Source organism: Homalodisca vitripennis, chromosome 3, assembly GCF_021130785.1.
Source record: "Homalodisca vitripennis isolate AUS2020 chromosome 3, UT_GWSS_2.1, whole genome shotgun sequence".
Taxonomy (NCBI): Eukaryota; Metazoa; Arthropoda; class Insecta; order Hemiptera; family Cicadellidae; genus Homalodisca; species Homalodisca vitripennis.
Window position 1 is genome coordinate 74467642 of NC_060209.1, and position 14194 is coordinate 74481835.

Below are 14194 nucleotides of genomic sequence, written 5' to 3' on the forward strand. Positions count from 1 at the left end.
CACCCAAAACGTGCAGATGTTCGCTTTTAAAAAAACGCATAAGAAGTAGAAGATTATTTGTAAATAATTATAACTACGAAGGTTAATTAAACATAGAGACATAATACACTTCTGTGTTGTATGTTTGAACAACACTTTTGAAATGGTAAATATCAAAAGCCCACATCTAACTGTGAGGGAGGTAGAGCGCATGGGTCAACCGGTACAGCGTGTGGGATGCGCAACAGCGCCGACTCGATTCTCAGCTACGCTCCTCAGTGCGTCGCGACGCCCGGGCACGTTCACACCTTGTACTCCGTGAGTGTGTCGTCAGACGTCAGAACAAAAGATACGTGATAGTTCAATACTTTTAATTCTGATTAATCTGATTCTCGTGATTAAACTTCAGAAACGTTTTGTAGAAAATACAAAGTTTGTTTTGCAAAAATGTAAAAGCTTTATACTACGGCCTTTCTGGTTTAAAGGATTGTATTATAATTGATAAAAAGACAAAAATTAATTTATAGATACAAAAAATATTTGTTAAGGATATTAAGTTAGTGCACTACTAGAATTATTTATATAAATCATGTAAGTACTTAATTAAGTTATTTTGACAAATGTGTCCTCGTTTCAGCTTACATATCTAACCTTATTCATTCATCGATTTAAAATATATCTTCATTTCATAAACTTTTTATATTTGTGTCGTAAACGTTTGCAATAGCTAATTGAAAATAATTTCGAACCATTTATATTAAATATTATATCTGATAATGTGTCTGTAGTTTGTATCTAATTATCATATTATACAGATTATACAGTTTTTAATACGTTAACGATAATTACCGTTACGATGACACTCTTACCTAAATAATATTTTACGAGTATCGTAGTACTAACTATTTTAATAACTAAATCAGCATTTTAATTTTTTTATTGTGATTCAGTTTTACAGAAATATTAAACATATTCCTGGTTGACTGTTATTGTGCACAAACATCCACTTTCAATCGTATATTTTAAATTTATTTACTCCCTATTTATCAACAAAAAAAAACTATTATGGACCAGACGTTACCTATTGCGCTATTTTAAAGTCATAACAACACTTAAACGTTATTTATTACATTAGTTTTCGTGAGTTCATGTAAAATGTTCGAAACGGTTTCCATTTTGCAAGTGATACTATAGTATATTTGATCTTTAAATTCAATAAATTTGTATCTTGAAAAGGCACATGACCATAAAAATTATAAATTTTAATGCTTAATCTTTCATAATTTTTCATTGAAATATATAATCCAAAACAAAACAAGAAAGAAATATGTATGTTATTGAACAGATTTGCTCATTTCAATATTATTCACTTATTTCTCTAATAATGTACAGCGGTTTAAACATACCCTCCCAAATATATTTATATAGTTAATTAACGGTTTTATACTTATGTTTATGATCATCTTTCACATCTAGATATTAATATTTTCAGTATAATTATTAGTTAATCTTAATATCTTTAGCACTAATAATAGCAAAAGAACTTTAAATTAGCTTCGTTTTATATATATTTATATATATATATATATATATATATATATATATATATATATATATATATAATGACTTTATTTGGAGGTCTTAATAATAACTGAACAATAAACGTTACTATTGAAATCTGTGATAATGGTTTTAGGCTTTTATTTATTTTTTTCACAATATATTAAACGAACGTAATTGTTCCTACAGTTTACCAAAAGCAAAGAAAAAAGAGAGTGATGTATTTAATTCATGGAGTAAAATTGTACCTGTGCTCCTTATATTAAGAAAATTTAGCAAGAAACTAAATAAAAAAAGTGCAATGTACAGATAAAATATTTTATCAAGTATTATAAAATATTTGAAAATGTATTATTCTCCATTAAATCTGGGGTTTCTTAAAAATTGTCTTATTGACTGAAATCTTATTTTATACAAAAATATCCTATACACCAAAAGAAATGGAATTATAGGTATTTATAAACATTTAAAAATCCAGCAGCATCTATTTTTAAGGGAAATATAAGTAACACAGAGAATTTTGGAGTCATTTCGCGTTTGATTATAATTTGTATATAGTTTTTATCATATCAAAGATCTATTTAACAAACCTCTATTTAGGAAAACATCAGGAAACGAGTGCATTATTGTACCGTACGGTGTATGATACTTCTATCTAAACTATAAACAGAGTAGACTACAAATAGACTACAAACGTACTATACGTATTAAACAGCGTTAAATGACAGCGCGTGCATGACAAAGTTAAACATCCGGTCAAGTCACATTCGAAAAACGTGTAAGCGTATGTCCTTTTCCGCTTGCACACGGTAGTTAAATTTCAGATGTGTTTATTAAATACTTTACCTATTAATGATATAATTTATTGTATTCTTAAACGGTGTTTTAATTTTATCGTGATGAAGGCTTTAATATTAGGTGAAAACTGATTTTTAATATTGGCTGGATATAACTATGTAAAAATTGGGGTTCTAAAACTAACAGTCCCTGATATCAGGAACTATTTCATTGAAATAACTGTAGCTCTCTTAGAGATAGCTACGAAATATCTAACTTTAGATACATGCAGAACTCATAAATGTTTAATTAAATATGGGTATTAGAAAAATAGGACACTATTTTAAAGCACCATGAAGAACATTTGTAATAACCAAAGATCCTTTAGTGATAATGTTCATACTTCCAGGTCCCAATTCATGTAGATGCATAAAGATCTAGTGAAGTCTTTCAAAGTAGAATAATCGGTACACTTAAAGAGTATATCCACTATCAATGCAGTCTTTTAAGGTTGTAATCAACTACATTACCTTCGTGTTATCAATTACACATTTAATCTATCCAAGTATACAATACTATTCAGATAAAGTGAATAAGTGATTTATTGTATTCCTGTAGTAATGGGCTAAACCTCTAAATACATTTCTTTATTATTAGCTTTATTTCTTAATGTATACTTTTATTTTTGCTAAACAATGGTCTGTTCCAGTAGAAATGTATTTATCAACATTCTGATAGTACGAAACAACTTTCTAAACATATTGTCTGTTATATGTTTTACCGATATAAAATATTTTAATTAGCTAAACATTATTTAAATTATATGTATAATTTATAACGGATTTACTTATGCCTTTATACTTATGTATCCAATTATTATTATTCACAAAGTTAAACGAATCACCTTTTCCAGGCTAAGTTGAATGAGTTCGTAATTAAAGATTGCCAAAGTAATATTTTGAGGCTCTCACTGTGATAACGCTCCAGTAGTTGAGCTGGTTACAATGTAAAGATTGTTTTACTTATATTTGAGGTGCATGAGTTAATAAATCCCAATGTACCACCAATAAATTTTCATTTGTATAAAACATACCAATGATCTGTTTGGGCTTATATTTTTTCTAACAATCCATTTAGTAATATATCCAATTTAATCCTGCAGTGGGTATAGTATCTTTTTTCAAAGAATTAAATTATTTCTAAGGATTCATACAAAGTACATTTATGGTTAACCCAGTTAGATTGTAATTCTATTATAACTCTACTGCACTCTTTTTTAGGTACGAAGAAAAGGTCAAAAGAAAGACGTAAGACATATTATTAAGGCAGTCTAAATTTTTGTAAGAGATGTTGTCATTAAGTTGAAAATACATCTCTTTTAGTAATCCTTACACTGCCGTTTTTCTCTCAAAGCCAACGCGACACAATGTGAAGTCACGTGACCTTTTCATTATTCATATCACCGTTACGAAGTTCACACATAAAACACTCTGCAGTTATTCCTCTTATGGGACATTTCGAAAGCTACATCTGTACAGTAATACACGAATATTTCGTAATATCTGTGTCGTTAATACATTAAATGTTTACCTGTTAGTTTAATCCTATTTAAGTCATAGATAAGACTAAACAATATAAATATGTGTTATGAATTAATATTATGCCAAAGCACAATAAAAATTGTAAATGTAAAAATACATAGAGTACTATATTTTAATAAAGTAACGTTTTGTGTTTAAACTTGAATTACAGTAAGGAAATAAAAGTTGTTATTGTTAGCAATTGATTTTCTAAATTTGTTTCATTATTGTACACTGGTATAATCTATAAACATAAATGCTGCAGAAAATGTCTTAACTATATATCTAATATGGAGGCTGTGGCTTTACGTTATGTAGAACAGCATGCGGCTGAGGAACAGATGTTAACACTAATGGTAACGCAGTAAACATGACATGATCTCCAAATCATGACCACCTGTTTGTCACTGTCCCTTAGTGAACGCAGATCTTGCATTGAATGCTTATTTTTTTGGTTTGTTGCTCTAAACATCCTTCAACTGAAGCGTAATTAAAATTTGTCAAAAATTACCTTCCGCCGTTGTGACTAATGGAACTATTAGAAGTTTATTACATTTTATGTAGTTTTACTGTGAATCCGGAAACAATATTCGTGTATGAACACGAAATCTGTGTCTCAAAGAACAAAGCCTTTGTTAACAGTAGGTACAATAACTTGGCTGCTTGCTAGCAGCATAACCAGAATATTTGGGACAAACTTAAGATATTTTGCAGCTGCATGAGCTGCACCATAGTTTATGGGAGTATCGGGGTGAATATCAAGATCTCAATAATGGGTTAGTCCAACTGTTTCTTAATTACACAAGGTAGGAGTAGACCGCACCCTGAGTCGCGTAACAAGCTCAACTGAGATTGAATACACTATTTCAAGTCACAAATAAAGATCAAATCTTTCTCGAGATATCTTGCCACATAATTTACTAAAACATGTGTATATTAACTTCATAAGTTTCAACTACGTTCAGCAGCAGTCCTTGGTTAGATTTGCAACATCATTGAACTCATTAAAAAAATTAGTTTGAAACAAAATGTCGAATATGATGGTGAAATCTGTATAAAGATCTCTTGCCACACGATACAATGAAATTTTTAAAATTAAATTGGGTCCAAAATAACTGTTTAAATAATAAATCTACACACCATGTCACCATACAGTTACATTGTATGCATTGGGACAAGTTAATCTACATGCGTACATATGTCACACGCTTGAACCTCTTATGTACTGAGTTTTTTTTCAAATTCATTTGTTCTGTTATTTTCTCATAAGATTAATGTAAAAATACTTATTTACTTGATACTAGTGTAGGGGTTGGCCCAGTAGTGGGCTTCTGCAGGTCAATCTGCCCCAGGGAAGGGTCAGGATTGGTTTAATTTGGTTAGGAGCTTGATCAATAAGTAAACAAATCGTCCAAACTGAGATAAAACAGTTTTGGAGTTGTGATTTTTCTTATGACCAATACAAGTTACAGCCACTGCACTGTAAAAGAGGTATTAAAGACAGCTCTTTCGAATGGCCCATGAAAGAGCAAGGATATTGTACTTTCTTAAACCATTCTAAACCCCTAAGCTTGTTAGCGCCTATATCTGCCTCTAGTTAATTGAACACTTGAAGATATTGTCAAACTGTAATAGTTAGCCTTTCTATGGTGAAATACTTTCTATAATTACACTTTAACTATAATTTTCGACAAAGAAAACTAAAATCGTTATAATGCAAATATAAGATTGTATTACCATGCTTTTAGTATATACATACATATATATATATTATATATATATACACACATATATATATATATATATATATATATTTATATATTTAAAACTATATTGATAAAAGACAATAAAATTTTGTCTTCAGAATCAAGAAAAATTGGTACGAAACATATTTTAAGAATACAAAAAACGCAATTGCTCCTCCTTAAAAACAAAAAATATATATATATATATATATATAATAATAATAAATTAATGTACTAAAGAGTATTTAGTTTATATCTGTCCCAGATTAGTTTAATATAGCGTTCCTTATATTTACCAAGTATATCCTTTTTAATTGCAACGTGACAACAAATTAAACTCGTTAAAGAAGGCTTTACAAACGAACTCTTTGCATAGATTTGACATCAGAGACACCTAGACTAAAAATTAGCTCTACATCTTCCCCAACAGCTATCCAGTATAATTTGGATGAAGAGGTGCTCTAAATGTATTACCAGGTGCACAACTGAGTGATCTACGATGTTTTAGACACGATCCAAAATCACGGAGGAACAACCGAGTTTCTGTACATTACGTAGCTGCGGTGAAGAATGTTCATTCAATGTGAATGATACGTTTAACAATAAGTTAGATACTGCAAGGCGCGAATGGAGGAAGGAAGGAAATTGAGCTATTATTATTATTATTTGCCTTGTATCAACCCATCGCTCCATAGCTATCTTTATATGGTAAACATCATATTTAATCAAAAATATTTAATGTTTTTGGAATGATTATATATAACAAGTGTTATCAGTTGACCAGGTAATTTACATTGAATATCAAAGTTTGGAAGAATATATTTTAAAATAAAAGGTTAATAGAATTTATGGTTTTATTGATAAATGTATAAAAAAGATTTATAGAACAATGCCTAATTGGTTCTTTTTAACAATGAATATAAAACTAGTGTGTTTGTGGCTTACTACAGCTTGAATACTATAGTATATCTTTTATTTAATTTAGTACCAAACGCGAGTACTTGGAAAGGGCGGGCTGGGTGTGATTTAAATCTCGACTTTTAACACATTCTAGACATTCAGGGCTAAACTATTCCGGACTTTAGCTGTATTACTAAGAAGAGAAAAATTACCGTAGTACAGTGGTCGTTTTTCCTATAATCTTGAACTGTACCAATGTTCAATTTGTGAATGATAGTTTCAAGATAATTTAGACGTGATATATATTGAAATAGATAATTATTTAAAATATAATGAAACGATAGTTGCTTGTAAATAAATTCCACTATAGTTCAAATATCTAGTGCATTACATACTGTGCGTAATGTATCGAGGCATTTCACAAATATTTATATGTTAAGATACATGGTATCTGTATATCGTTTTATGATCATTACCGTGAAAATAAAATTGTGTTTTATGATCTCTCGGTAGCAGTCTTACACACTTGAGCTTAAGTCATCTAAAACGGTATGTAATATTTGTAAGATCAAGAACTCGTTATCCTAGTTTTTTAATTAATGAACCTTCAAAACAATTTAAGCATCAAAACAAAACTAAAAGAAGACGTTTTTTTTTATTCCCGAATCAATCGGAAACTTAATTAGAGTTTGCAGTCCTTTAGCTGGCTGGATTCACTGATCTGATAATGGCTAGCGCCAGACTCTTAGACGTGCCACTGCGATATCGTTACAATTGCGATATATTATCAAACAATTATTACATGTTAATATGAAATGAAAGGCAGGAAGGTTAGGCATCGATTTTATAGATATTATTAAAGCCACTGACTTTATAGTCATATAATAAAAAAACTACCTTTGGAAAATTACTCGAGAGGCTGGGAAAATGTATTTTCTGTCTGGCTGGCCAGTCGATATTACGAGGCCTGTGGTTTTGAACTTTTGAAACAAGCTTTATTTCTGTATAGGCAACACAAAGTTTGATGATAGTGCATGTCAATCCATGATATGAGGCTTTACGTTGGTTTTTTGGATACCATGATGATAACAAGAAATCTACCAATGAAAACCGATCATGATTTCGTAATTCATAGTGGACTAACAGAAAACTCACATATTGTGATCATAGTTCTACAAGTAAATAATATGTCTGGAAAACCTCAGTAGTAGAAAAGTTACTGGAAGCGGAAATAGTACAATGTTATAAACAGATAAGTCTTTGTCTCGTATAAGTGATAGATTGCTTTTGTTATTGGCAGAGCATTATCTGAGCCTATCGCTCGAGGGGCTATGTAATGTAAATGTGTGATTTAGACATTGAACTTTATATGTTAGACGTACACTTGTACGTTGAATAATACTTCGCAATTATGCTAATAATTAAATAACTTCTAGGTGTTTTTTTTTTAACAGGAGAAGCCGATCTCCTTTTCTGTAAGTCGTGAGTGCAGGAAGTTAAACATACTTCGTTGAAACCTGGAATTAAAATATGGTATATTACATTATGACAAAATATTGTGAAAATGGTTTTCAATCGTTTGCAATTTAAATTGTGTTTTCAAAGCCAGGAGAAAATAAATTCAACTGGATTAAAACTGGCACAAACTTCACAAACTTTACGGTGTTAGATATTTCTTCATAAACAACTGCACCTTCCTTATTTCCACTTATCCAGTTCAGAGCTCCATATATTTTTGACCTTTAAAAGTTTTGATTTATTTCTTAAAATCAGAAAATTAAATTATTATAATCGAATAGTGAATAGATTACCTTACTAAAAATAAATAGTTTGAATACCAAATTTTAAAGTAAGTTAGATTAATTTTGGTAGAAAAATGTGTACAGCAATTAACCATAGTGTGTAAATTTTTAATTGAAAATATATTATACTTGGGAGAGTACAGTTTGAAATTCTTTATAGTTTAATAAAGTGTACAACTTTATGTGCTGAATCTGTGTCAACCTCATACCTGTGATATTGTAAAGTACTAACTTATATTTTCTCCATAAATCTTAGTGACTGTAAGGAAGAAGAAATTTAAATTAATATCTATATCAGGTTCAATTAGTCGCACCAATTATCCTCGCAGATATTTTGCGCCTGCACTTTAACATAATTAAAAAAAGTGCAAAATCATAATCATTTATTAATTTACACTTTCATTTTGTCAGCATTTAGAGATCAAACTAAGCCCACATTTAGTAATTTTTATTAGATTTTGAAGTAAATTTAACATTTTTGTAATGCACAGCTTATGGTTAAAATGTATACAAATCTCTCAAACGTTTCTTTGAAAATACAGTTCTTCATCTGAATTCTGGATGCAGGCCATGACATTCTTCTACATACAAATTATTATTGTAAACACATTCACATAAAAGTTAATTAGTGAGCAAATAACTGTTAATGTCTAAATATTGTGTATTTAACTATAAATAATATATTTTTTATCTAATGTGCTCTATCTCTTCCATATTGTAACTTGAAAAAGCAACTTATAGACAATACCTTCAAATCCTAAAAAGTAATCATTTTATTTTTTTAGTATATTTATTAGTATTATTTCTTTAGTATAAATAATAATTACATTAAAGTTTCTATGTTATTGGATTTTGATTGACATTATTGATGGGGATGTTTTCCACTATCCTTTAATTCAGTAATATATAAAAGAGGATGTAAATATAAGTGATATTATATAAAGTGCGCAAACTTAATAGAATATTTATAATAAATTGTAAATTTATTTTTGTTTCAGGTTAGTGACAGATAGTATTGATATACATGGCATGGAAGTATGATTAAGCATGGTGATCCTTGGTACATATGACCCCCAGTGTTGTCTGTATTGAATTGTGTTCAGAATTTCGCTTCTCAATGGAGACCAATGGGACTTTCAACTTCAGCCTAGACGAGGCATACAAAATTCTGGTGGAGCACAGTAGAAGGAACACAAATGTAGACAAGGTAACACCAACTATAAATGTGGACCTCAGTATATTATTGTTGGTTAACCTGTATCAATGTAAAGCTTTTCTTCCTTTTCTAATGAACTAAATTTGGTATGGATATTTCAAAAGACTGCTTTAAATTTGTAAAACCCCCAAGGATTGTTAGTATTTTAACGTTATTTGTTATTTTAACGTTATAATGAATTATTGACATTTGGTTTACAAGATTACTCTATTGTTTATAAAAGTTACTTTAATTTGTTTTATAATTAATTAAAATTTTACTGTGTTAACTAATATGCAAAGTAGCAAGTGATTCGGTCAGTTAAATATGCAATATATTAAGGTCGTTCTATTGCTTTCAAAATAAGTGAGAGAAAAAATTATACTGCCAGTTTAATTGTTAGAGTAGTATTGATGGGTTAGGTTTTCTAACTGTTGTTAAAGTGTATTCTATATACGCATTGTGTATTGTCTTACATTACCTAAAATATCGTAACACTGCTCATAAAAACAATTGAAACTTGTGCCTAATCCACCACTGCTTCTTTTCGAATTGATCCTCAACCTTACCCAAAGTCAGCAAATATATCATTTCTTTATTTAAATCCCTACATATACTTTCCATTCATGCAATTTTTGTATGGTAGGTGCAATGTTTGCCATATTACGCGAAAGTGAGATTTGAAGTGACATATTTAAAGTAAGGGTAAATATATAAAAAAGTATAAATAAAGTTTTAAGTGACTTAAAGTTTATTTTAACATCAAATTCGTTGTACCAATACTATAGTCGCAAACAATTCTAAACAGTTAAGTTTGGAGATTAGTAAAATATTTTATAATAACACATTACATTGTATGTAATTATCTTCAGGAAATGTATTATTAAATAATGAGAAAACAAATATCTTAACCAAGACGAGGTTCACTTAGATAAATATCTATATTTTAATTATTTAAATTACATAAAATAATTTATATATTTAATTTAATTAATTCAATAATTAATTAAATTAAATATTTGATAACGTGCTCGTTAGATGAACAAATGATACCTGTTTTATATATTAATTTATATAGCTTAGTAATGAGCAAAATAATTTAATTATATTTTGTATAAATTCTGTCCATTAACTACTTTGAGTCTAAATGAAGTAAATATAATTAATAAAATATGTCATCTATAATTATTTTTCTATTTTTGCACATATGTCAAAAGTAATGACCATTTTCAAATTATTAAAACAAATATATTAAAAGTCTTTATTTTTATGTTAGTGCATATTGTTGTAGACACGAAAACATACGTTCAGTAGATTTATCCGCTTTGGTGAAACAATAGGTTTTGAAACTAGTAGTGAGGTATTCTGTTCATGGAAGACAATTGAAAATGAGGAACACGTTTCAAACTTGGTGGCCAAACAATCTAAACATGTATAACAGCGATAGTACCGTAGCTTTCCTAAACAGACAATATTGTCTTGTATACTGGACTTACTAGTACCCTTTATAAACACAGATTTGTAATGATGCTTCGGCGTTGTGAAATGTGTGACACATTATATGTGTGTAATATAGTTTTGTATGCATAGACATAATAAAGGGTGGTGCATATGTCAGCTTTCCCATGGACTGGAATATTTTGTTTTGATAGGTTGGTAACAATGTTAAGTTGGTAGCTACACGGAGTAGCTCACTGTTGTCTGTTCCAGTGGCTAGTGTAAAGTGACGCTCTTTGCATCTGTTATTTGTTTATGTGTGTTTTAAAATGTTTACAACACAACAACGAGTTTACATCCTTCAGTTGTGGTGGAAACGTAATAAAAATACTGCTATTATAATTGAAGAACTTAGTGGTAAATATCCAGGTGTCGCGAAACTACTCGACAGTATATGCGGAAGTTAAATCAGAAATTTGAAAACACAGGAAGCGTGTTAAATGCCCCGAAGTGTGGTCGTCCACGATACATTTGATACGAAGAAAACCTGCAGACAGTTGCTTAATATTTTGTAGCCAATCCCGGTAAATCGACTCGTAAGGCATCTGCTGAACTAGAAATATCAAGAAGAAGCGTGCAAAGAATGTTAAAGCAATTAAAATGTAAGCCATACCGTTCATCTTTACTCCAAGCGCTTCATTCCGAAGGTGATTGGACTTATGTGAGAAAATAATTATCCGTTCAGAGGCTGATCAAAATTTCTTGCGAACAATTCTTTGGTATGATGAGGCATGTTTAAAACTAAATGGACGTGTTAATCGGTATAACTGCATGTTCTGCTCTGATGTAACTCCGTATAACGTAATCCAAGCAAAGCTCGATGTGCCTGGTGTTATGGTAAGGGGGGGGGGGTTATTTGGAGTATTGCACAGATTTGTCCTTATTTCCTTCAAGGAAATATTAACTCAGAAAGTTACTAAGGTTGCTGTAAGAAGTAGTAGTTTTCGAGCTCAGAAACAATCCTATTTTCCATATTCACTCAATCATCTGGCAACAAGATGGTGCACCAGCATATTTCGGTATCCAAGTTAGAAATCTTTTAAATAACATATTTAATGAATAGATTGGTCGCCACGATACAATATATTGGCCTCCGCGCTTTCCAGACCTGGCCCCATGTGAATTTTACTGTGAAATATTATAAAGGAGACTGTGTATGCTTCAAAACCGCAAAAACGTGACGAACTCAGAAACCTAATTAGAAATGCATTTGAGCTTGTTATAACAACAAAACTATATTGCTAAAAATTTGTAATTCTGTTCTCAGTTGTTGTATTAAGTGTATACAAAATCAAGGTGGACATTTTGAACAACTGCTATAACATTGTATGGTAATATGTAAGTAATTTCAAATAATGGATGTGTTTTCTTGCTTAAAAGTGTTTTATTTAATTAACCTATAACGCCTGAAACGTCTCTTCTGGGAAAACTGATATATGCGCCACCATGTATGTGCCTTTATGGTTAGGTAGCACATTTAAAAGTTTGAATTTCCTGAAAATATATAATTTTGTAATAATCAAAGTTTGAAAATAAACCACGACTTTTACCAAAATAACTTTATCAAGTTTCAGAGAAATGTATGATAGATACTTAGACATGAGTTTTACGAGAATATTCAATATTAATCATACTGAAAATTACAGTATTAACTTATGTGGAAACATAATTTTTATTTATTTGTCAGAATAGTGAGACACTTTTCTTTAATAATAAAAATATTTAGTTTTACTCCTTTCACATTATTACTTATATATGTCTTGACCTTATGTAACTGAACATGTGCTGATAGCTTTATACTCTCTCCTCATATTCGATACTTGGTGGTGAGCTTCGTGGGTGCCCGGAGACCTTAGATGCACAGAGCTCATAATCTCTTCTTCGTGAACCTCACCCTCCAGGCAAGACAGACATCGACAGACAAGGCTATGTCTAAGGCCTTGCCTGTCATCTTTCAGCCTATGCTTCAACTAAAGATAATTAGCTTTATAACTGTATATAACTTTATAGCTGATAGCCGTCAACTCTCCAGTCATAAAGCTGGGCCTGTTCGCCGACTTGGTGGTGTACTTCTTGGTTGCCCGGAGACCTTTAAATGCAAATAGTCCCGCAATCTGTCCATTGCGAACCTCAAACTCTCAGGCATACCCTTGTGTGTCATTTCATTCTATTCAAGATCATACACCTTGTAACACTTGTTACTGTGCTATATCTAGATAACCGAGAATGTGCTGATAGCCGTCTACTCTCTCCTTATAATGCTGGGCTTGTTCGCTAACCTGGTGGTGAGCTTCGTGGTCGCCCGGAGACCTCAAATGCACACAGCCCGTAATCTGTTCATTGTGAACCTCACCCTCTCAGACATGACCTTGTGTGTGATCTGCATGCCTTTTACACTACTCAAGATCATCCGACGCGAGTGGTCCATGGGTGAACTCTTGTGCAAGCTAGTCCCTGTCTTACAAGGTAATAAACAAGTATTATAAGGAAGAACAATACTATTAGTTAGAAACAAAATTATTCTTCAAATAAGCCAATATTTGCCTTTGCTTTGTAAACAAAAATAATGTATAGGATAAAAATATTTAGTTTTGTAACTAACTTATTTATTTTCCAAGCTGAAATTTTTGACAATTAAAGATATTCAGGAACAACGACATTTTGTTTCAAAATAGTGTAAAACCGGTTAATAAATACTAATATTTATTTTTACAACTTTTTACCTTATATTTATGTTTAAATCCACTAACATTATAAATGCGAAAGTTTGAATGTTTGGATATTTGGATGTTTGTCCTCGAATCACGCTGAAACTGCTATACGGATTGTGCTGAAATTTGGAACAGGTAAATCTTTTGGTCTGAACTAACATTTAGAGTGCTTTTTACCACCCATAACACATTCATTTCACCAAATAAGGTCGAATTGAAATTAAAAAATTAGTTTGTTTAAATTCGAATGTTATGATAAGAACGAAACGTATTTTGACAGCTGCTGACAGCTATAGTTTGAAAAACTTTCTGATACATCTGTTTACATTTGAATTTTATCAATAACAGTAAACAGTGCTTGATCGGTAGTGTAATGCAGATAGTAAATAAAACATTAATATATAAATTTTACTCCAGATTGCACCAGTGACGAATTAAAATCATTTAA

At 30.6% G+C, this 14194-nt stretch overlaps 1 protein-coding gene across 1 annotated transcript in view; it reads left to right on the top strand.

The window, feature by feature from the left end:
* The first annotated feature begins 278 nt into the window (after positions 1-278).
* The window catches only part of LOC124357068 (neuropeptide F receptor-like), a 28493-nt gene continuing 14577 nt past the window's right edge, over positions 279-14194 (top strand). Inside the window, exons 1-3 of the mRNA XM_046808474.1 lie at positions 279-570; positions 9342-9550; positions 13252-13501. Of these exons, the coding sequence (XP_046664430.1) occupies positions 9410-9550; positions 13252-13501 (391 nt within the window). The 5' untranslated portion in view covers positions 279-570; positions 9342-9409. The remainder of the gene's footprint in view (positions 571-9341; positions 9551-13251; positions 13502-14194) is intronic.